General features: G+C 46.3%; 1 protein-coding gene across 1 annotated transcript in view; it reads left to right on the top strand.

Annotated features, from left to right (window-relative positions):
• Positions 1–22,510, top strand: part of LOC138249658 (TRPM8 channel-associated factor homolog) — a 127,824-nt gene that overhangs the window by 25,170 nt on the left and 80,144 nt on the right. Inside the window, exons 2-3 of the mRNA XM_069203618.1 lie at positions 553–1,188; positions 18,140–19,116. Of these exons, the coding sequence (XP_069059719.1) occupies positions 572–1,188; positions 18,140–19,116 (1,594 nt within the window). The 5' untranslated portion in view covers positions 553–571. The remainder of the gene's footprint in view (positions 1–552; positions 1,189–18,139; positions 19,117–22,510) is intronic.

Below are 22,510 nucleotides of genomic sequence, written 5' to 3'. Positions count from 1 at the left end.
CAACCCAATCGGCCAACTCAAGTATGGAGGGTGAACTGCCTCTTTTTGCCTGTCGGTAGGGCACATCTAAATCTGTATGGTGGGAAAGGTGGCTGGAGTCCCACTGGTAGCCAATATAGCCTATGGCATTGTTGAAGCGGGTGGTGTTTCTTGGTGGAGACTGGGGGGCGAATGCGGGCACTTGCCTATGGGACTGCCAACATCTTAATTCGGTGGGCAGATCACGATTGCGGCGGAGTGGGATTTAGTCAAAAACGTTACTGCAGGAATGTTACCGCCAAGATTTAAATCAGGCCCTGAGTATGGAAGAAACAAACATTCCTATACATCTGTCAGAGCAGAAATTGATGTTATCAAAACTTTTCACTTCACAGTACCCCTAGACACAGAAGTTGTTAATTGTCCCTCAGAAGATACTTATTTGCTTTTATAAAAGGGAGAGTAATGTATTTAAACAAATTATCTCTATATACAGTTTGTTTAGTCAAAAACCAGTACACTTCTGGTGTTGTCAGGATGATTATTGTTAATTCTTTTTTTATGTACTTTCAGGAACAAGAACCACGTTGAAATGAGCCTCACAGAATGTTACAGAGCCTTGACTAAAGGAGTTGACAATTTGGACTTTACAGGGAGATCCATTCCTTGTGAACTACTTCTGATTGGGGATAAAGCCTTCCCTCTGATTGTGAGTACCTCTGGCCAAGTTTTGATTGCAGCTTCTCACTATGGGAAGGGTCGGATTGTGGCAATCCCTCATGAGTCCTACCTCCAAAACAAAACGTTCTCACAGCTCCTCCTCAATGCTGTCCATTGGCTGAATCCTTCAGCAGATGCTCTGGTTGGTGTCCAGTCTAACTTCGGCTCCCTAGTGAAGACCTTCTCTGATCATGACATCAAGGTGAAGTCTACTGGTGAATTTCAGGATTCCTTTGGAGTGTATTGCATGGATGCCTATAAGGCCAATAAAAAGAATGAGCTTATTACATTTGTGAAGAAAGGAGGTGGTCTCCTCATCGCAGGTCAAGCCTTGGATTGGGCCTCCGAACATGGCACAAAGAAGGTCTGCTTTGAATTTCCTGGAAATGAGGTGATTAATGTGTCTGGCATCTATTTCACATCTAACCGCGTTGAGGGAGGAGTTTTCTCAATCTGCAACGAAGTTCCAATTTGTCCATTGCTTGTCGGGTAAGTGAAAACAAAACCTTATACTTAAAATTTGATAATTGGCAATGGATATGCTACTAAATCAATTATGCAATTGCTCTTTTCTATGTAATATGTAGACAGAATTATATATGTTATAAGGATGATGAACTTTAATACAAAGGAAAGAAACAGCGCCACGCTGGGTAGATGGAGAAATCTTCACACATTCGACTTGTGCATTGTTATTATGATGTCGATAATGTAGAAGGTGAGGCGGAGGGTTGCAAGTGATAGATGTGAGGAAGTGGCAGTGGTGCAGGGTCAATTAGTAGTAGTTTAAGGACTGAGAGATGGGTTTGGGGATCGAGAAGTCATCTTGAGATTGTGCAGTCTAACAGAAAGGGGTCCAAGAGGATCACTTTGTTGGCCAAGGTTAGAGGTTGGTCACTTAATCCTGAGGCATCTGATGCTGGTTAAATATTTTAGATGAGTAAATAAAAATGAGTTGCTTGGGGATTAAATGAATCTAATAGCCATCTGTTGTCCACTAGATATCATACAGGGCTAGCCTTCAATGAATTCTTAGAGTAAACCTTCAATATCAGATCTAAAACCTGAGAGATGAGATGAGAGAAAGAGATGATTGGGTAATTGTTCTATTTACCCCTTTTCTGGACAATTCTAGGCAATAATAAAATCATGCTTATGATGCCACCAGTAGAGTATACAGTGCCCTCAACTGTCTTTTTCCTGGAGTGAGGAAGTCAGCAATCCCCTGCCGCCCAGCAAAGCCTCAAATCAGCCTCACCACTGCCTGTCTGAACCCTAGAAACTGGTTTCAGTTGGTGTGTTGGGGGAAGTTTTTCAAGTGGTTTTGTGAGCTGATTGAAGTATCTACAAGGCCTAATGAGAGTGGAGAGAGACAAACATCACCAGTGGAGTTGCAGACTCCTGCATCAGCACCATCAAAGCACTCCAGCTAGGCCTTGTCCCCTGTCTGCACCATAACAGCTTTCTTGAGCAAGCAGAAGGTCACATGCTGTGTCAGGGCTAATCACTGAGGCCAGCTTCCAGCCTTCACTCAAGCCCCTGATGAGGTGCATATGTTTTGGGAGGCATTGCCCTCAATAGCAACATCTTAAGGGAGGGATGCAAAATGCACCTGCCCAAGGTTTTTGCAGGGCATAATAGACAATATTCAGATTTTAAAGTGTATTAAACATTTTACGAGCAATTTTATCTACAGCATATTTTGAAAATTGGCAACAAGAATGCACTTAAAGCAGACTTTCCCAGCAACATTAAATAAAACTGCACATAAGTTAGTTCTTATATAAATCAAAAAGTGATGGATGGAATGCTTGAATTAATCTCAGCCACTTGCAAATTGCTTGGCACCGCATCTCAATCCATCTTTTTCGCCCACCATGCCACCGTAGTTTGGACTCAGCCATATGCAAATCAATCTTGACCTTGTTTCTCATGAGAACAGTCCAGTGTACACTGCGAGACATGATCATCTTGGAACCAGATAACAAGCAACACAGGACTTGTTTTGCCCTTGTTATGGGCTGTTTAGCCGGGTATAGCTTGGTTCCAGTGGCACAGTGAACCCGGTACCACATCTGGGCATACACAGCACACATAGGCTGTCAAATGCAAAACAACAAGGTGATGAATGTAATGCTTGAATGAATCTCAGCCACTGGCAATCACTCGGTTGCATCCCAACCCATCATTTTTCACCAACTATGCCACCTCAGTTTGGACCCAGCCATATGGAAATTAGTCTTGACCCTGTCCCTAATGGGAACAGTTCAGCTAGGACTCTGTTCACTTCACCACTACTAACCAGTGCTAAAGTCCTTGCACTCTCTCCCCTAACTGTGTAAATATTGGCTTATCCCCAACTGGTTTATGTAATTTACTTATAATTCCCCAGTAAATTGGTGCTGTGCATACCCAGGGCCTATAAATCAAATGGTACTAGTGGGCCTGCAATGTTGATTGTGCCACTCATTTAAGTGGTTCCATAACCAGGCCTCCCATTGTAGAGCCTGTGTGTGCACTTCTACACTGCTATGTTAACCAGGCAAAATGCCCCTTTTGCCAATCCCAAACCTTCCAGTTTATGCATATACCTCACCTAAGATAGGCCCTGGACTGCCCAGAGGGCAAGGCGCAACATACTTGAAGGGCAGGCCATGTACCCTTACATGTTGCATGTCCTGGTGTTAAAACTCCCAAAGTTATTTTTCACTACTGCAAGCCCTATCCCTGCCAAAGAATAACATTGAGATTAGCTTATTATATTTTATACATATAATTTCCAATTGTGAAGAGATAGACTTTTCAAGTTTGGTGTCTCTGTGATCACAATTTAAAATCCAAATTTATGGTAAAATTGGATTTTAAATTGCAATTCTAAAAATGCCACATTTAGAAAGTTGACACTTTCTAACTTTAGCCATGTGGTGCCTGCTGCTTCCCTCTGATCGAATGTCTGGGGTGGGTGACAGCTGGGCTCTGTGTATTCCCCTTAGACAGCCACACACAATGGGAGCTTAGGTGTGTCTGGATGAGCCATCCTAGGAAGATGGGAGGGAGGAGCTTGACCCAGCCGCACTTACACCAGAATATGTAGTGTCCTGTCCCGACACAAAGTGCTGTATGCCCCCATGTAGTGAGTCTGCAGCCACGGCAGGAAGGACAGGGCCTCCGTGCACTTCAAAGGTCTGTCTTTGAAGTCTCCCCACTTCAAAGGCACCACTGGGTATAAGAACTGGACCTCAAACACCACCACTTCGGTACAGTTCTGGACCTGTGAACACTCTGCCAGGAAGAAGGACTGCTGTGCTGCTGAAGGACTGACACTCTTCTGGACTGATACTTTGCAAGATTCCTGCCTTGTTGTGCTGCCCTGCTGCCTGCTGTTTCCCTGCCTGGGTGAGAAGGACAGAACCTGCAACACTTGAGCCCAGAGTGACTCCAAGTGCTAGCTGACTGGCCTCCTGATCTAAAATCTCAGGCACATAAAATACTTCCAAACACCCTGCTTCTGCACCTGGACTGCCTACCCTGCCAAGTGGTGCCACTCCAGTTCTGGAACCTTGGAAGTGGGTCTAAGGTGTTTTCCTAGCAGATCTGATGGATCCTCTTTTGAGCAACGCATCCCTGGCCAGAATCGACGCACCTACTCGGCTGAGCGGCAAATCCTCTAGCAGAACTGACATATCACTCCTGTTCTGTGGACTGGACCTATCGCAACAGACTTACTTCATCGCTAATGAGGCATTTCCAGTGCAAGCTTCTCACAGCTTCCATTGACGAGAGCCTCCACAACAATGCCACAAATCTGCATCACAGCTCTACTGCTTATCAGAACCAATGCATGGTCCCTGTCAATAGGATCCTTGACATCATTGCAACAGGACCATGCAGCGCAGCCTTATTGAATGTTGGAACCAACTCATTGCCTCTGCTGCATGAAGCACCCTTGGTGCAGAATCACACAATGGTCTGCATCCACTGTTTAGGTACCTTGGTTCAGCTCACCTCACTGGGTCCCAGTAGCTAGCTGGGCCATGCTCCATCGCAGTCCTCTGGAACTTTTGACTTTGTCCAGGTTTGTCTTGACTAGATATCCCCAATAGCGCTTTGTGCTTCTCGGTGCCCTTTTTATTTAACATTTTGAAATTCAATATCTCCAGTTTTACATATTGGATTTTTGTTGTTTTGGCCTTGTTTTATTTATTAAATTCAGAGAGCACTATTTTCCTAATCTGGTGTGGAATGTTTTTGTGTGGTCTTTTCACTGTTTTACTGTTTGAAGTGTTGCACAAATTCTTTAAACATGGCCTCCAGGTTAAGCTTTACTGCCCTCTGCCAAGCTACAAGAGGGTGCGCACAAGGGAATTTGGGGTTTGCTTTTGCCCTACCCTGACTAGGATTGTGGTTGCTGCTTGTCCAGGGCTCACACCCCAGTAAACCAACATGCCAGTCTCTTACAATTTCTAACATGGGCGCAAAGTTTGTTTTTATTAGGTCACTAATCTTTGCTGTAATATGGCCCTCTGCTCATTTAAAGGAAAGGGTGTCTGCTAGTCTCTCTTTTTCACCTGCCGATAGTGATATTCAGAAATCTGATTTCCCTCTGGTTATTTTATAGCCTTTCATGTCCACAAAACCTCCCAAGTGCAGACATGCAGCTGTGAGTGGATGGTATGGTGCTCCAAGTGCTGGCTGTGCATTACTGCTTGGGGGGGGATCTCCTGCACCCAGGACTGGGACGAGGAAGGCTCATGAGGAGGTAATGACCCAGTTACCTAACATAAGTTAAAATTAAAGGCTTCCTCCTCACAGTCCTGAGTTTCCCTCTCCTCTCCATCTGTTTTTTTTGTAGGCGACCAGCAGGTTTATTCATGATAAATTTGGTTTTCTTACGTATGCTTCATGCCCCAGGAGGTGCTGTAACAGCTTCTTCTTTTTTCACATAAACAAAAGCACATCAGGAGGCACAATGGCTCTCTGTAGACTCATTTAAACATTACTATTGAAAATGATTGTTGTATTATTATATTATTGCTTGTGAGTTGTACATTCACCTGTGGATAGTGCTGACATCCAGAAGAAAAGAAATGATCGTTTTTATGGCCAAGGATAAGTAATCAGTAGTCTGCAGTGGGAAACAATTACTACCAAAATAAAAACTGAGTGGCCCAAGGCTCGAACTCAGAGCAAAGAAGATTACCAACAAGCAGTGGGACACGTTTCTGCTCTGCCTTCCAGTTATCGTAATTACTTAGCATTTTCCATGATAATAAACTTATGTATTCTGAAGCATCCATCCAATGTTGAGAAAGGGTTCCTTCTCTTCCTCTCCCTCTCTCCCATGTGCATGTGTGACATTTACATGTTTTCAGCATGTGTGACATCTGGCACATTATGAGTGACACCCTTTGTGATGTTACCCTGTACCCTTGTATTCTTATAATTCTCACCAGGCAGAACTAAAATCCCAAGGTGCTGGGTTGAACACCAGAATTCTTCAGCTTCTATACCTTTCATACCCAACATGAGCATGAACCTCCAAAGTTAAAAATACACATCTGCTCCCCAGAATCTGCTAGGTGCACATCGGCCGGTGTACACCTCCCCACTCTTTCTCTCCACTTTCTTTCCTCCCATTTTCTTACTTTTCTTGCTCTTTCTGCCTTTCACCTTTCTTGCACTCCTCTTACAATCCACTTTTCACCCTTCTGTTCACTGTCCTCCCCTCCACTCTCCTTTCTTGGTCCCCAATCCTCTTTCCTTGTGATCTCTCTCACTACCCTATCTAACCACTTTTCCTTTTTCCCATTTATTGTCTCCCTTCTATTCTTCTTTCACTTGCAACCTCTCTGTCACTTTCACCCCTGATCTCTTGCACTTGGCAGGGCTGCTCTCGCGCCACTATTGTTCCAGTAGTTGTCCTCCCATCTGGATGATTATGATTGTTAGAAATGGGGTCTCTGGTTGGCAGTCAGTCTACACACTGTCCAAGTTGGGACCCTCACTCTAGTCAGGATAAAGGAGATACACAGCTCAGATAACCCCTAATCACCCCCTTGGTAGCTTGGCGCAAGCAGTCAGGCTTATCTCAGAGGCAATGTGCGAAGTATTTCTACAAACACACACACTAAAGTAGTGAAAGCACCACAAAAGGACTCCACACCAGTTTAGAAAAATAGTCAATATTTATCTTAACCCCAAACACAAACATCCAACATACACAAGCCATGATATGATTTTTTAAAAGATTAAGGGCCTGATTATGACTTCGGTGGAGGGGATTACTCTGTCCCAAATGGGACGGATATCCTGCCCGCCGTATTACGAGTTCCATAGGATATACTGCACTCGTAATTCGGCGGGCGGGATATCCGTCCCATTTGGGACAGAGTAATCCCCTCCGCCGAATTCATAATCAGGCCCTAAATTCCAATAAAACACTTAGAAACACAATAGCTCCAACTGGGGCTATCACAACGTCGTTGGCGGAGTCGTTCCTATGCCACTTGCAGGGAGTGCGGCGCCAGTCACAGAGTCGCACACAACCCGTGGTACAGTACCTTTGGTAACGAGGAAAAGAAGCCAGTGCACACGGGTAGGCAAGGTGTTGCTGGATCTGGTGTTGCATAAGCTCCTTTCTGCAGAACAGGGGAGGTGATGTGGCTTTGGGACGAGGCAATGGTCCCTTACCATCCTAGGGGTGGGGGGGAGGGCCGATGAATCCGACGGGTTAAGACATGGTGGGGTGCCCTCTCGAGGCTGCGGCCAAGCCACGGGCTACAGGCATCGCAGCAGAGTCCGGTGTCATGGACGCTGGTGACACGGCACTCGGGACTCACAATGTCACAGGACTTCAGCTGGGCTGCGGCAGCATTGGATCTGCGGTGTCAGTGAGATCGTCGCACTCCATTGAGGACATTGGCTTCGGGTTGCAGGCAGCGGCGCGGAGTCATGTAGCGGCGCCGGTTCTAGAGTCTTCTGGAGCTGGTGTGCCTGGTTTTTATTGTTTTCAGGCCAGCTTTCACTTCCAGGTGCCCAGGAACTGGACTGGTGGCACCACTTGGCAAGTCTGGGTCCTCAGCAAGAGTACCCAGGTGATGGCAGATGATGTCTTTGCTGTCCCTGAGACTTCTTTACATGAGTCAAGCTCAATCCAAGCCCTTGGAGAAACATCACAAGCAGAGTGCACAGCAAAGTCCAGTCTTTGTCCTCTTAAAGGCAGAAGCAGCAACTGCAGGCCAACCCAGCAAAGTACACTTAGCAAAGGGGCAGTAATCCTCCTCAGTTCTTCAGATCTTCTCCTTGGCAGAAGTTCCTCTTGATCCAGAAGTGTTCTGGGGTTTTGGGTCCACTACTTATACTCATTTCTGCCTTTGAAGTAGGCAAACTGCAAAGGAAAATCTCTGTTGTTCACAAAATCCAGGCCTGGCTCCAGACACTCTCCAGGGGGTTGGAGACTGTATTGTGTGAGGACAATCATGGCTCTTTCAGGTACAGGTGTCAGCTCCTTCCTCCCACTGTAGCCCAGGAAGACCCATCAGGATATGCAGGACACACCTCAGGTCCTCTTGTGTCACTGTCTAGATGGAATTCACAAGCAGCCAACTGCTAGTCTGGCCCAGACATGGATTCCACAGGCAGATAGAGGCACAGAATGGTGAAGTAAGAAAATGCCCACTTTCTAAAAGTGGCATTTTCAAACTAACAATTTAAAATACAACTTTACCAAAAGATGTGTCGAATTGTGAGTTCAGAAACCCCAAACTCCACTATCCCCATCTGCTCAAAATGGGAAATTACACTTCAAAGATATTGAAATGCAATCCCCATGTTAACCTATGGGAGAGATAGGCCTTGCAATAGTGAAAAATTAATTTAGCAGGATTTAACTACCATGACATGTAAAACACACCAGTACATGTCCTACCTTTTAAATACACTGCACCCTGCCCACGGGGCTACCTAGGGCCTACCTTAAGGCCTGGCAAGTTGGTATGCTTGCCAGGACGCATTGGCAGTGCAAAACTGTACACACACACACACACACATTGCAGTGGTAGTACTAAGACATGTTTACAGGGCTACACGTATGGGTGGCACAATCAGTGCTGCAGTCCCAGTACCCCCTAGTAGGATTTGATTTACGGGCCCTGGGCACCTCTAGTACACTTTAGTAGGGACTCACTAGTTAATCAGATATGCCAATGATGGAAAAGCCAATTACCAATACAGCTTAGAAAGGAAGCACTTGCACGTTAGCACTGATGTGCAGTGGTAAAAGGCCCAGAGTACCAAAACCAGCAAAAAAGAACTCCAGCACACAGTCAAAACATGGGAAGCAGAGGCAAAAAAGACAGGGAAGCCCTTGCCAAGGATGCTAGGTCTAACACGTGTCCCCCCCTAGCTGAAAGTGGGGAAAACTACCCAGCTTCAAGAGAGTTCTCATCACTGAGGCAGAAGCATGGCGTGTTCTAAAACAGGATGGTTTTCTAGCATAAAGCCCATTCCCTGTAGTGAGATGGACCACCCCAAACATTTTGGGTTCTCACCCCTCATCTGCAGTATCCATCTCAGGGACCTGAGGTCTTCTGAACCGGGAAGTGAGTCCCAAACAAGTGGGGTCTTGGCTTCTTCAGTGCCCAGACCACAGCAAAAGCTTCTCGCTCACTTGTGCTCCACTATGAATGAAGGCTACAGGGTGGTCTAGGCCATCTTCATTTAGCTGTGCTAGAACTGCCCCCAAACCATGCTCTGAAGTATCAGTCTGCACAACGAATTCGTTGGAGAAGCCGGGTACTTTCAGCACGGGTTTCATGCACATGTTTGCCTTCAGGGCATTAAAAGTGGTCTGACAAGCGTCAGTCCAGATCACTTACTTGGGATGCTTTCTGGAAATCAGCTTTGTCAAGAGGGCAACAATGGTGTGTAGGAAAGTAACCTCTTCTTGGCATGGTTTCTCCCTTTTTTCGCCTGATGTCAGTGTATTTGACTGTGTTCACTGGGATCTTGTTAACCAGGACCCCAGTGATTATGCTCTCTCTCCCAAAAGTCTGTATTTCACCCACAATTGGCACACTGCTGCCCCAGTATAAATCCCTAGTACATGGTACCTCGGTACTCAGGGCATTGGGATTCCAGGGTATCCCTATGGGCTGCAGCATATATTTTGCCACCCATAGGGAGCCCAAGTAAAGGGTTCTGCATGTTTGTCATTGCAACCTGCGTGGAAAGGTGCAAGCACCATTTTACTGCCACTTTTCACTACACCAGGTCACTTATAAGTTACCCCTAAGGCAGGCCTTCCAGCCCAGAGAGCAGGGTGCCAAGTACCTGTGCGTGAGGGAACCCCTGCACTAGCAGAGGTGTCCCCACAAACTCCAGGCCCATTTTCCCAGTGCATTCTGGTCGTACCATTGTTTCATGTCCTCCAGACTTGCTTCTAGGTTCACCTAAGCGAGCTTCCTGAAGCGTGCAGTTTGGACCCTGAATGCCACCATTTAGCTAAGTACATCCTGGGGGGCCTACTAGGAGCTTTCTTCCAGCCTTCTTTCACCAGACTCAGAGATCCTCTCACAGGGTGCCCATATAGCAGTTCAAAGGGGCTCAAACTAAATCCCTTCTTTGGTACCTCCCTGAAAGCAAAGAGAAGGCATGTCAAGAGGACGTCCCACTTAGTCCTCATGGATTCTGACAAACACATAATCATGCACTTCAGGGGGCAGTTGAACCTTTCAACCAACCCATTCCCTTGGAAGTGGTAAGGAGTAGTGAACTTGTAGGTTACCCCACACTCCTTCCACAAAGACTTCATATATGTAGATATGAAGTTGGTACCCATGTCAGACACCACCTCCTTCGGGAACCCCATGTAGGTTAAGATCCCCATCAATGCCTGTCCCCCCACAGGGGCTGTCACAGACCTCAGAGGGATGGCCTCCAGGTACCGGGAGGCATGGTCTACCAAGAACAGGATGAACCTGTTGCCCATGGCTGTCTTTGGGTCCAAAGGCCCCACAATGTTGATTACCACCCGCTCAAAAGGGATGCTCACAACAGAAAATGGTTGGAGGGGAGCCCTGCCTCTCCCCCTACTCTTGCCACTTGCCTGGCAAGTCTGGCAAGACCTACAGTATGCATCAGAGTGGCTGCATGTTTTGGGCCAGTAAAGGTGGGTGACAATACTCTCAAAAGGTTTGTCCTGCCCCATTTGTCCTGCCAAAGGCACATCCTGAGCTGGACCCAGTAGGAAGGTTCTGAAGCACTCGAGTACCACCAGCACTTGTGCTGTCCCAGGCTCAGCAACCTTAGGCTCACTATACAGGAGGTCATCCTTCCAGTAAATCCAGAGTGACTCCTTCTAAGCTGCCTGGTTTGAAGCCTGCCCCCACTGACCCTCAAGAGTAGGGCATCTCGTCTGCACCTTGCAGACTTCCTCCCTAGTGGGACCCCCTTCCTGCTGACAATGGGTCAGCTCAGGCACATCCCCCAGTTAAGCCATTTGTTCACCTATAGGCTTTGAGGCGTCCCACTCAGGTTCAACCTCCTCCCGGACCGTGGGAACTTCTGGGGCACGTTTCCAGCACCACTCACCATTCCTCTTCCTGGCATGCACCTATGCCACTCTTTCAGGCTCTGGGTCCTCCTGATTACCCTGACTGTCTGCCATAGACAGGGTGATCACACATGGCCACTCAGGCAGACCAAACATGTCCAAGTGCACCAGGCATTTCATCTTACTCCATGGGGAATCCTCCAGGTCATTACCTAGCAGACAATCAACAGGCATGGCTGGACTCACAGCTACCCTCAAGGACCTGAGATCCCCCCACTCAAATGGAGCCTGCACCGTCTTACACAGGTTACTCAGAGTTGTCTATAGCAGTGGTTCCCAGCCTGTGGTCCAGGGACCCCTCGGGGTCTGCGTAGCCTCCTATGGGGGTCAGTGACCGCTAAGAATATTAAAAGTGAATATAAATAAAGTGGCTAAAGGTACAATTGAAAATTTCAAGACATACTGTAACTGCCAGGCATTTTGAAATTGGAGGCTAAAAACTAAATTAGTATCCTCAGATTGATTCATGGGAGCAGAGCAGATTCATCAAACAGAATATACTATGGACGACGTGTTGCTTCAGTTGAATTTAGAAAATCTCCAACCTTCCCATTAAATTTAAGTTTTTGTATGTTTTTATTTTATTTGCTTTCAAATTAAATAAAATGTGTTAGCATTTGTGTATGTCTGATGGAATGTTTGTTTCTGTATGTTTGTGTATTGTTTTGCAGTTCAGATTATTGAGAATGTTTAGGCTGGGATCTCCAGCTTCCAGTAATAATTCAGTGTGGGGTCCCCGGATTCTAATAATTATAAAGTGGGGTCCATAGACGTTAAAAGGTTGGGAGCCACTGGTCTACAACAACTACTTGCTGAAGCACATTGAGAACCACTTGCTCTTTAGACACCAGGCGACACCTGACAATAGACATACTGGACTCTGCCCACTGCATCACGGCAAAAGAGAAGAACTCCGTCCCTGAGGCAGCAGACTGGGTACTGTGTGATTGACCCTCATTCTTGGCTGACACTCATCAGTCAGCTGTGGGAGCCAGAAGCACCCTCAGAATCCCCTAGATTTTTGGCACCAGTCCTCTGCAAACTGCAGGTAAAAACTCCCACAGAATCTAAAGTTTCGCTGGCCATCGGGCCGACCGTAGGATTGTCGAAAGCCAGGTTTGGATTTCTTTCATGTCATGTCAATAATTTATCGTCCATGTTTGAACTGTGAAATGCCTAACACATGTTCCACTAGTAAAGCCTGACTGCTCTTTGTCACACTACCAGGACTGGGCTAAGGATGACCATCTTTGGGATATTGTGAGATTATTGCATGGTGAGGACTGTAGGAAAGTAGCCATTGTCTAGCTTGGCTAACCCCCCCTTTTGGCCTGTTTGTCAATGTGTTTGACTGAGTCTACTGGGATCCTGCTAACCAGGACACCAGTATTTATGCTCTCCCCCTTAGATTTAGTTGTTGGTTACTGTTGTCACAGTATTTCACCCATAATTGGCACACTGGTGCCCCCTTATAATTCCCTAGTATATGGTACCTAGGTACCCAGGGCATTGGGATTCCAGGGGATCCCTATGGGCTGCAGCAAATACTTTGTCACCCATAGCGAGCCCATACAAAGGCTTCTGCAGAACTTCCATTGCAGCCTGTGTGAAAAGGTGCAAGCCCCCTTTGACCGCCATTTTTCACTACACCAGGTTACTTATAAGTCACCCTTATGGTAGGCCTTCTAGCCCAGAGGGCAGGGTGCAAAGTACCTGTGTGTGAGGGCACCTCTGCACTAGCAGAGGTACCCCCACAAACTCCAGGCCCATTTTCCTGGACTTTGTAAGTGTGGGGACTAAATGTTACACGTGAACTGGACATAGGCAACTACCTATGTCCAGCTACATAATGGTAACTTCGAACATAGGCATGTTTGGTATCAAACATAATGGAATCATACCCCAAGGCTTTTCAAGCATTGGTTGTTTGATTCCATGCACTCTGGGGACTCCTTATTGGATCACTAGTATTGCCATTTCAGCCTTCTGAGGGTTTCCAGGCATCCCAAGCTACTGCCACCTCCTAGACAGGTTTCTGCCCTCCTGTTGCTTGAAAAGCTTTAGCCCAGGAAGGCAGAACACAGGATTTCCTTTGGGAGAGGGGTGTTACAGCCTCTCCCTTTGGGAATAGGTGTGGGTTATCCTCCCAAGCCACTGGAAATGCTAGTAAGGGCACATTTGGTGCCCTCCTTGCATAAACCAGTCTACACTGGTTCAGGGACACCCAGTCCCTGCTCTGGTGTGAAACTGAACAAAGGAAAGGGAAGTGACCACTACCCTATCCATCACCATCCCAGGGGTGGTGCTCAGCGCTCCTACAGAGGGTCCCTGGGTTTTGCCATCTTGGATTCGAGGTTGGCAGGGAACTCTGGGAGTTTCTGAGTGGCCAGTGCCAGTAGCTGATGTCAGAGCCCTCCCCTGATAGGTGCTTACCTGGTTAGGTAATCAAGCCTCCTTTAAGGGTTATTTAGGGTCTCTCCTTTGGGTGGTTCCTCAGATTCGGATTGCAAGACTCCAGCAGGATTCCTCTGCATCCTCCACTTTGACTTCTGACTGAAGAAACTGCATCTGGACTCTTCAGGACCCTGCAAGCTGCAACAAAGAAGCAAGATGCCTCTTGAAACATTGTATCTCCGGCTTCTTCCAGCAACTGCAACATTTCCGTGGTTGCGCATCCTCTGAGGACAGCCCGTCTTCAGCCTGCATCAGAAGAAAGAAGGAAACTCCCTTGGGGTGAAGGAGTCACTCCCTTGCTTCTGCAGGCACCAACTGCAACGACGACCAGTTGTGTGGGTCCCCTCTCCTGCTGAGCTGTTTGGATCCTGCATCCCGGGTGGTAGACTGAAGTGGTTCCGACGGTCTTCTCTTCCAGCTGTCCAACTTTGGTGGAGGTAAGACCTTGCCTCCCCACGCAAGAAAGTACCCTCATGCACTTCATCTTTTGCAGCTGCCAAGGTCTGTTGGCATCCTTCCTCCAAGATCTTTGTGCATCTTGAAGCTCCGTCCCCCAGCACTCTATCCTGTGATGCACTGCTTCCTTGTGGGAGCCTTTGTCGTAGTGCTGAATGGGCCTCTTCTGCAACATTCTTGTCCCTTTTCTGTGGGACTCCTGTGTGCGCTGCCTGGTGTTCTGCAGGACCCCTTTGACTCCCCCTCTTGGATAGAGTCCAACTGGTCCTTCCTGGTCCCCGGCAGCACCATTTTCCACTAACCACGAGCTTTGCATGTGCCAATGCTTGTTGGCAGACTCCGACGACGCAAACCCAACTGCAATCCTCCAACTGGCGTGGGACAGCACTTGAACCCTCTAGGAACCCGACTTTATCTTCTTGGGTGCAGTGCTGACTTTTCTTCTCCACCTGTGGGTCTCCTTTTTCCCCTTCATCCGGGTTAGCAGGGGCTCCTACTCATCCTTGACTCTTCTGTGCCTCTTGGACTTGGTCCCCTTCTTCCACAGGTCTTGTTTTCCAGGAATCCACTGTCAGTTTCTTGCAGTCTCTTCTGGGTTTTACATAGTTCTTCTTTTCTTCTCTGTGTGTGATCTGGGACACTTACTGTGATTTACTCCTGCTTTCCTGGTTGCTGGGGTGGGTTTTGGAACTTACCTTTGGCCTTTTCTAGTACTCCTAGCTCCCCTCTACACACACTACACTTGCCTAGGTGGGGGACCGACTTTTGCATTCCACTTTCTTATTATATGGTTTATGCTCCCCCTAGGCCCATTTTTAACAATTGTGATTTTCACTAATTACACTGTTTTCTAACTATTTTTATGCCTATTTCTGCATACTAGTGTATATCATTTGTATTTTACTTACCTCCTAAGGAAGTATAGTCTCTATGGTATTTTTGGTATTTGTGTCATCAAAATAAAGTGTGTGAGTACTGTGTGACTACAGTGGTATTGCATGAGCTCTGCATGTTTCCTAGATAAGCCTTGGCTGCTCATCCACAGCTACCTCTAGAGAGCCTGGCTTCTAGACACTGCTTACACTACAATAATAAGGGATAACTTGATCTGGTATAAGGCGTAAGTACCATAGGTACCCACTACACACAAGGCCAGCCTCCGACAAGGACTAACCCCCACACCACATAACACTCCACTTTCCTTCTACAGGTTTATGTTGTGGTGGAAATGCATAATCCATGTTTGCATATGACTACACAAATCAGCATTACATCTCTAGTCAATAGTTCAGATCAGCACTCTTGGAATAGGTGCACATACCTAACGATGCAGATGACTTTTCCATCTCAGCAACAGTCATACACTCTTTTAAACACAAGGAAATCAAACCGCTCATCTAGAAAAACCTTGATCCTGTAGAGCTAGCCACCACTTATAAGGAAAGATGATTGAAGGAGATCCATTTACTTAAATATCTAATTTCCTGGAAGAAACCTACTTATTTTCAGACCATCAACCAGGCTTTGCCCTCCACTCCATCCGAGCCAAATGGCAGACTGTGAGGGCCAGAAACTCAGTTGCTGCACTTTTACCTCATCACTTCTGAGGCAGCCACCATCCTACTGAGGCTTGATGGCGTTCAAGGAACCACCCTGTTATCTCTGTTAGATGTGGTATCTCACTCCCATTTTTATATCCACCTGTTTCAGAACTGACTCTGGCCCACTTCAAGGATCAGTCACCATACCATTCTGCTTCATCACCGTCCTGCGGGACCTTAGAATGTCTTTCAACATCATGTGCATCAGCTATGCTCACACCTCTAAACTAGACCTTTCAACTTGAATCCTAGGAGGCTTTTTCCTCTTTCTGTGTGTGGTGGAGAATGGAGTAGAAATGGAAAGAGAAAGCAACAATTTGAAATAACAATATTTTCCCTTGCTGCGCTCAGTGGCAGCTGCATGTATTTAGAGTTGTGGGGCACTTACCTTTTTGAATTGCCACAACATCCTCCTCCCTTCGGTTTCTTTTCTCCTCGATGCGCTGGACCCAGGAAACTGCACTACCCAATCCTGATTCTGCTCTCATGCAGCTAACAGCAAAAGGAAGGCATCAGGATTGGAGGGGGCGGCCTCTCTCAGCGCTCTTAAGAGCACTGGGGGCTTGTGCTTTCTGTAACACAGCTGTCTTAAGACAGCTGGGGTAGAATAGTTTAAACTTTGCATGTCAGGTTGCCCGTCGCAAGTCAGACGGCCAAAGAGACATGCACAATTTAAACATAGTGCAAAGCCCCCTGCTGTCGCTCAGCAGCAATTACACTGCCCCACCCTGACACTCAGTTGAGGATGGGTTGCTGAAAATAAAATGGTAAATAAGCTTTATTACCATTTTATTTTTCAGCTGTACAATTTTGACATATTCTCAGGTTTACCAGTTTTGGGAAATCTGGGAATGTGCCAAAATCTGTTGGTGGATGTGTGACAAAAGCCACAGTCCACCCATGGAATGCCTTCCCAGGGCAGAGTGACGCAGGGCTGCGACTTGCTCTGCCTTGCATTACTCCAGATTTACTAATCCAAGCAAGGTGGCCTCAGGTGGGTTGGTACATCTGACTTAAGGATTTTGTTACCCCTGTGACACCTTGCATGATGCAAGGGCAATGCAATCCTTTGATAAATCTGGTCCTAATTGTGTAAAACTGGGCAATGGCAAGAAAACAAGCGATCTGAACAACTGAAATACAATAGCTGGACAGTGGAAAGATCAGTGATTCATGTGAACGGATGGTTGCAGGTGGGTCATACCCACATTCATTTTTGGGAACCAGCACTGATTTTTCCTTATTAGATTTGATCCGAACACAAGAGAGACAAAAATACATAAGACGGAAAGAAGGAGGAAGGGAAAGACAGAAAAACCATGACAGAGGAATAAAGTAGCAGCAATCTGCAAGAGTGAGATAAAGGGGAAGGAGGCGTCTGTGCTGCTTAAAAGAAACATAAGATGGATTTACAAATGAAGACCTTTGGTGATTGGCGCATCGGCATTCAATAGTGCTGGCACTTCTCCTATTGTCAGTGCTGGTAGGCCATTGGTAGCCATGCGCTTTGTACGTGCAGTACAGACTACAATAGATTAATCACAGGAAAATATGCAATTCATCCAATCAAGTGCTCCTGGCTGGGACTGAACCAAAGTGCACTCTAAATCTATGCTAACATATTAGAAACAAAGACCTGTAAGAGGTGGCTCAAGGTGTCTCTGGCAAGACCTGAAATGACACCAGACCGTTTGACCTTGGCAGGTGGTCAAGGGAGGTTCCTGTCCTGCAAGCTACAAGTAAGGAGTGCCTCTCTGCTCAGGAGAAGGACTGAAAAACCAGCACTGGCATGACAGAAAGAAAATGATTCTTCTGTTCTGCAAAGTGTCCAGTCTGAAATAATTGTGTTGCTGTTATCTATTAATTCAAAGCTGAGCTGATTTGGTTGTACACTCTGACACAATTAACTTGTTATTTTCCATAGCACAGCCACTGAGACAGCTGTGGCATTACTTTCATTAGTGCACACTCTGGGATGATTGTGTTGTTTTTTACCCTTTAGTGAGCATTCTGAAATGATTTTATTACTATTATTTTTCACAACGTATAGTCTTGTTGTATTCTATAGTGCGTATTCTCAGATGATTTTATTACTATTATTTTTCACAAAGTATAGTCTTGTTGTATTGTATAGTGCTCATTCTCAGATGAGTTGCTGGTCCTTTACACAGGTTTCATTATGCATTGATTGTGTTGGTGCTTTCAGCAGTGCACACTCTGGAATTAATATGTTGTTGTTTCCCAAAGCACACAAGCTGAAATGAGTGGTGTTGTTTCCCACAGTGAACACTGACATGATTGTGCTCTTGCTTTCCAGACATGGGATTGACATCATTGAGGATATAAGGCATCTTCAAACTAATGTCATAGACCTGAACATCAGTAATGGAGGACAACCCTCCCAACTGATGGTCCATGGCCAACTTGCCTTCCCAATTGGACTGGATGATTCTCATCAGTCATTTCTGGCTGCTGCACACTATGGTAAAGGGCGAGTTATCGTGGCGACACATGAGAACCAAATAAACACTCCCGGTCTTAAGACCTTCCTCCTCAATGCAATCTCCTGGCTGGATGCAGGGAGGAAGGGGAAGGTTGGCATGGCGAGCAGCCTGAAGGGACTCCATGATATTCTTAGTCAAAACAATGTGGCAAGTGAATATACTGACCTGACCCCAAATCTCAGCGTCTACTGCTGCCTGGCATACAGTGATAGAGAGGTGCAGAAAATCCAAGAGTTTGTGGCTGAAGGAGGGGGCTTGCTCATTGGAGGCCATGCCTGGTGGTGGGCATCCCAAAATCCAGGCAAAGATGCTGTAGCACAACATCCCGGCAATAAAATACTAAATGCATTTGGAATCTCCATCCTGGGCCAGACCTTGAGTGCTCGTACTTACAGAGCTATGGATCCCGAAGAGGTGCCAAAGGTGTATCACTTCCGTAGAGCTCTTTCCAAGCTCCTGCAAGACAGCAGTGAAAAATTGGATAAAAAGCCATCTCCACCATCTCGTATCAAAAAACTGGCGCAAGACTGTGCTGAAATGTTGAAGCTCTCAGCAGAAGGCTCTGGAGACGTCCACTCTATTCACCAAATGTTGAAGGATCTGCTGCGACGCAATGGGGTTCCCGAAGTGAGCAAAAAAAAGCCAATTAAAAGCACCTCCAACAAGTACCTGCTGATCGGGTTGGCAACACCTCTCTATGAGCGTTACCCCGATGTGTTTGAGGTCTACAAACACCCTAAGACCGACGAAGTATGTGATGTCACCGTGTCCATAAATGCCAACAATAAAGGTATGGCTAAATCTAGATGATTTTTGCACAAAACCTATTCAGTTTTCAAGGGGTTGGTTTTGACTGAAAAACCTTAGGAAAATAGGCAATTACACTCAGCCACTGGACATGATGGTTTTATAATATAATGCAAATATTTATTTTTCATGCAAATAATGCTTTCATTCAGAGCAGTTGGTGCCCTGGCTCTTTGGAGCTTCTCATGCTCCTGACTACCAACTAGACAAATGCTAATTTCGGTATGGTCTCAGAAGTTTAGTAGGGGTGGCAAAGCTACCATGATTCTCTCACGTGTAATTACCTGTATTTGCTACATAATTTCTTGTAAATTTGCATATTTGTCTGAGAAGTGTAATCCAGCATTTATCACATTTATTTTAGTGCAAAATTCACCCTTGAGTTCAAAATGGGCGAAGGATGCATTTTGTGCTAAGAAGGCAGCAATAGATGCTACAGGACACAAACGGAAGTGGCCAGCAGATGCTCACTCGCCTGTGCTCCTGCGATGGCGTTTTTGCCCGAAATTACTCATAATTACTCAAGCTGGCATAATTGCATAATTTCGTTAAATTCTCATGGGAGGAATCCATAATTGTTGAAATTGCTCTGATTACCTTGACCTAATAAAAACTTCTCTGGGGCCTAAAATTTAGTCACAATAGTGAAAGTTCCCCTTGGCCTTGGTTGCCCAGGGAATATTGCACGGGATATCCCAACACATGGCAGGAAGCCCTGATCTTAGAAACTGTGAGCACATGATGCCAGAGAAGAAACTGTCCGGGTGGCAGGGTGGGAAGCAGTGTTTACATCTACCCTTCTAGTAAATACTGGGACCAAGCTGCAATACAGCTCACCTTGTGGTTATGTCCACAAACATGCCCGCCCGGTAGCGAGGCATGACACAGTCACCAGCGGATAGTCACTACTCGTTACAGAAATGAATAGTCTGTGAATGACAGATCACCAGCAAGTAGAACCCACAAGCATCAGTGATGGTGGTAGGCTTCCTGGTCTACATACCCATCTAGGCACAGTTTTAGTATCCATTACAGGATATGTTTACCTCTGGGAGAACAAGCAGGGGCCTGGCTCAGCTCAGAAGAATTAGAAGATGGCCTTCTCGAGTGACAACATGTTAATGAGGGATGTTCAGATATGTTAGGCTAAGCTGGTGTCACAGAAAAACATGCAGTCACAGGTGACAGTCACAAGAGAACAGGTAAATGTGTTTACATTCTTCTACAATACCCTTCTCATGAACTATTCTCTGTTGCAACTAAGGCTGCTCAATGTTCATTAAGGAAAACAATACTTGACATTCCCAATCTTCTCCGCTTCCCAAAGGATCATCATTAAACTTTCCATTGGTCCCATAGTCGTTGTCATCGGTATGGGCTGCTAAGGCCTCAGATGAGGGGTAGCCTGGCCTCGAATGATCCTGGAGATGGAGGTAATACAGACTTGGATGAGAGTTTACATTAAAAAGGCAACAATAATAGGGATTAAAACAACTTCGAGTATTTTCACAGCCCACACTCCAAATATGCTTTTCAACTATCACCAGAGGTCCCAACATGATAAACCTTCATCAGTTGTAAGCATGTAAGCAAGCCTTTACCCCTTCTACGTATACTTTCAGTTTGCCTGTCTAAAGCAACTTCAGGGTTTTACGTAGAACACTCGCCTCCAATAATAAGACATATTAAACCATTAATAACAGTACAAAACCAAGAGTCCTGCTAATCTGAGCCACCTCCTCCTGTACTTTATCAGTTCAAATCTCAAATAATGCCCATGCCATGCCTGTGAAATGTCTTTCTCCTTTCTCCTATGCAAGGTGGAAGGCCACATGTGAAATGTTTCATGGAGGTGCACAATATACATTGCATTGCAGGAGCCGCCCAGTCTTTGGGCCTAGTTTTTGGGTAGCCACACATAAGCCCAGTTGGCACAAACATAGGGGCATATTTATACTCCGTTTGCGCCAAATTTGTGTCGTTTTTTTCGACGCAAATTCGACGCAAAACTAACTCCATATTTATACTTTGCCGTTAGACGCATCTAGCGCCAAAGTTCATGGAGTTTGCGTCATTTTTTGGCGTGAACACCTCCCTTGCGTTAATGATATGCAAGGGAGGCGTTCCCGTCCTAAAAAATGACTCCGAGGCATGTGCATGGTATTTATACTCCCGGGCAAAAATGACGCCCGGGAGTGGGCGGGGCAAAAAACCCCGCATTTGCGCCTCTTTTTAACGCCTGGGTCAGGGCAGGCGTTAAGGGACCTGTGGGCTCAGAAGGAGCCCAGAGGTGCCCTCCCCTGCCCCCAGGGACACCCCCTGCCACCCTTGCCCACCCCAGGAGGACACCCAAGGATGGAGGGACCCATCCCAGGGGAGAAAAGGTAAGTTGGGGTAAGTATTTTTTTTCCATTTGTTTGTGGCATAGGGGGGCCTGATTTGTGCCCCCCTACATGCCACTATGCCCAATGACCATGCCCAGGGGACATAAATCCCCTGGGCATGGCCATTGGGCAAGGGGGCATGACTCCTGTCTTTGCTAAGACAGGAGTCATGTTGATGGGGGATGGGCGTCGTAAAAAAATGGCGCAAATCGGGTTAAGACGATTTTTTTGTCTCAACCTGACTTGCCCCATTTCTAGACGCCCATACGCCATTTTCCCCTACGCCGGCGCTGCCTGGTGTACGTGGTTTTTTTTCACGCACACCAGGCAGCGCCGGTCGGCTAACGCCGGCTAACGCCATTCTATAAATACGGCGCCCTCATGGCGCTTCAGAATGGCGTTAGCCGGCGCTAATTTTTTTGACGCAAAGCTGCGTGGGCGCAGTTTTGCGTCAAAAAGTATAAATATGGGCCATAGTAAGTGTGAGTCTGATCAGAAATGCCCCTGAGGGCGAACAGCATCCTAGGCATAAAAATAGTTCTTGGAATCTCACATTGTGTAAATGCTTGAAAAGAGATTAGTCCAGTTTGTTTAGCTATAATCACATTGTAGATGCTGCCACATCCTTCTCTTCAAGGCTGTTCATTGGTAGTTTAGGCTAAATGGATAGCAGCAGCTGCAGTTCTTGGTTGGTGAAGGGCGCAAGCTAATCATGAAGTATAGCACAGGTGGTGTCATTATCTCATCCAGGTGCCCATTTCAGTCAGTGGGATCAAGGGAGCACAGCCTGAATGGATAGAGATTTAAGTCCTACTTGTACCAGTCCAGGCCCTGCAGAGATGTAGTCTATTTGTAAATAGAATATTTGTTTCAGAAGTGGGTAGTGGTTTTATGTGGGTGACATCTTCCAGCACAAAAGCCGGTCGTCTCCTGGCACAGTCACACAAAGAATTAACCAAGCTGGCTTGAAGTACAAAGTAGTAGGTCTTTCCC

This window comes from Pleurodeles waltl, chromosome 8 (genome assembly GCF_031143425.1).
Source record: "Pleurodeles waltl isolate 20211129_DDA chromosome 8, aPleWal1.hap1.20221129, whole genome shotgun sequence".
Taxonomy (NCBI): Eukaryota; Metazoa; Chordata; class Amphibia; order Caudata; family Salamandridae; genus Pleurodeles; species Pleurodeles waltl.
The sequence above is the reverse complement of the archived record's forward strand: the minus strand, read 5'-3'. Positions and strand labels throughout refer to the sequence as shown.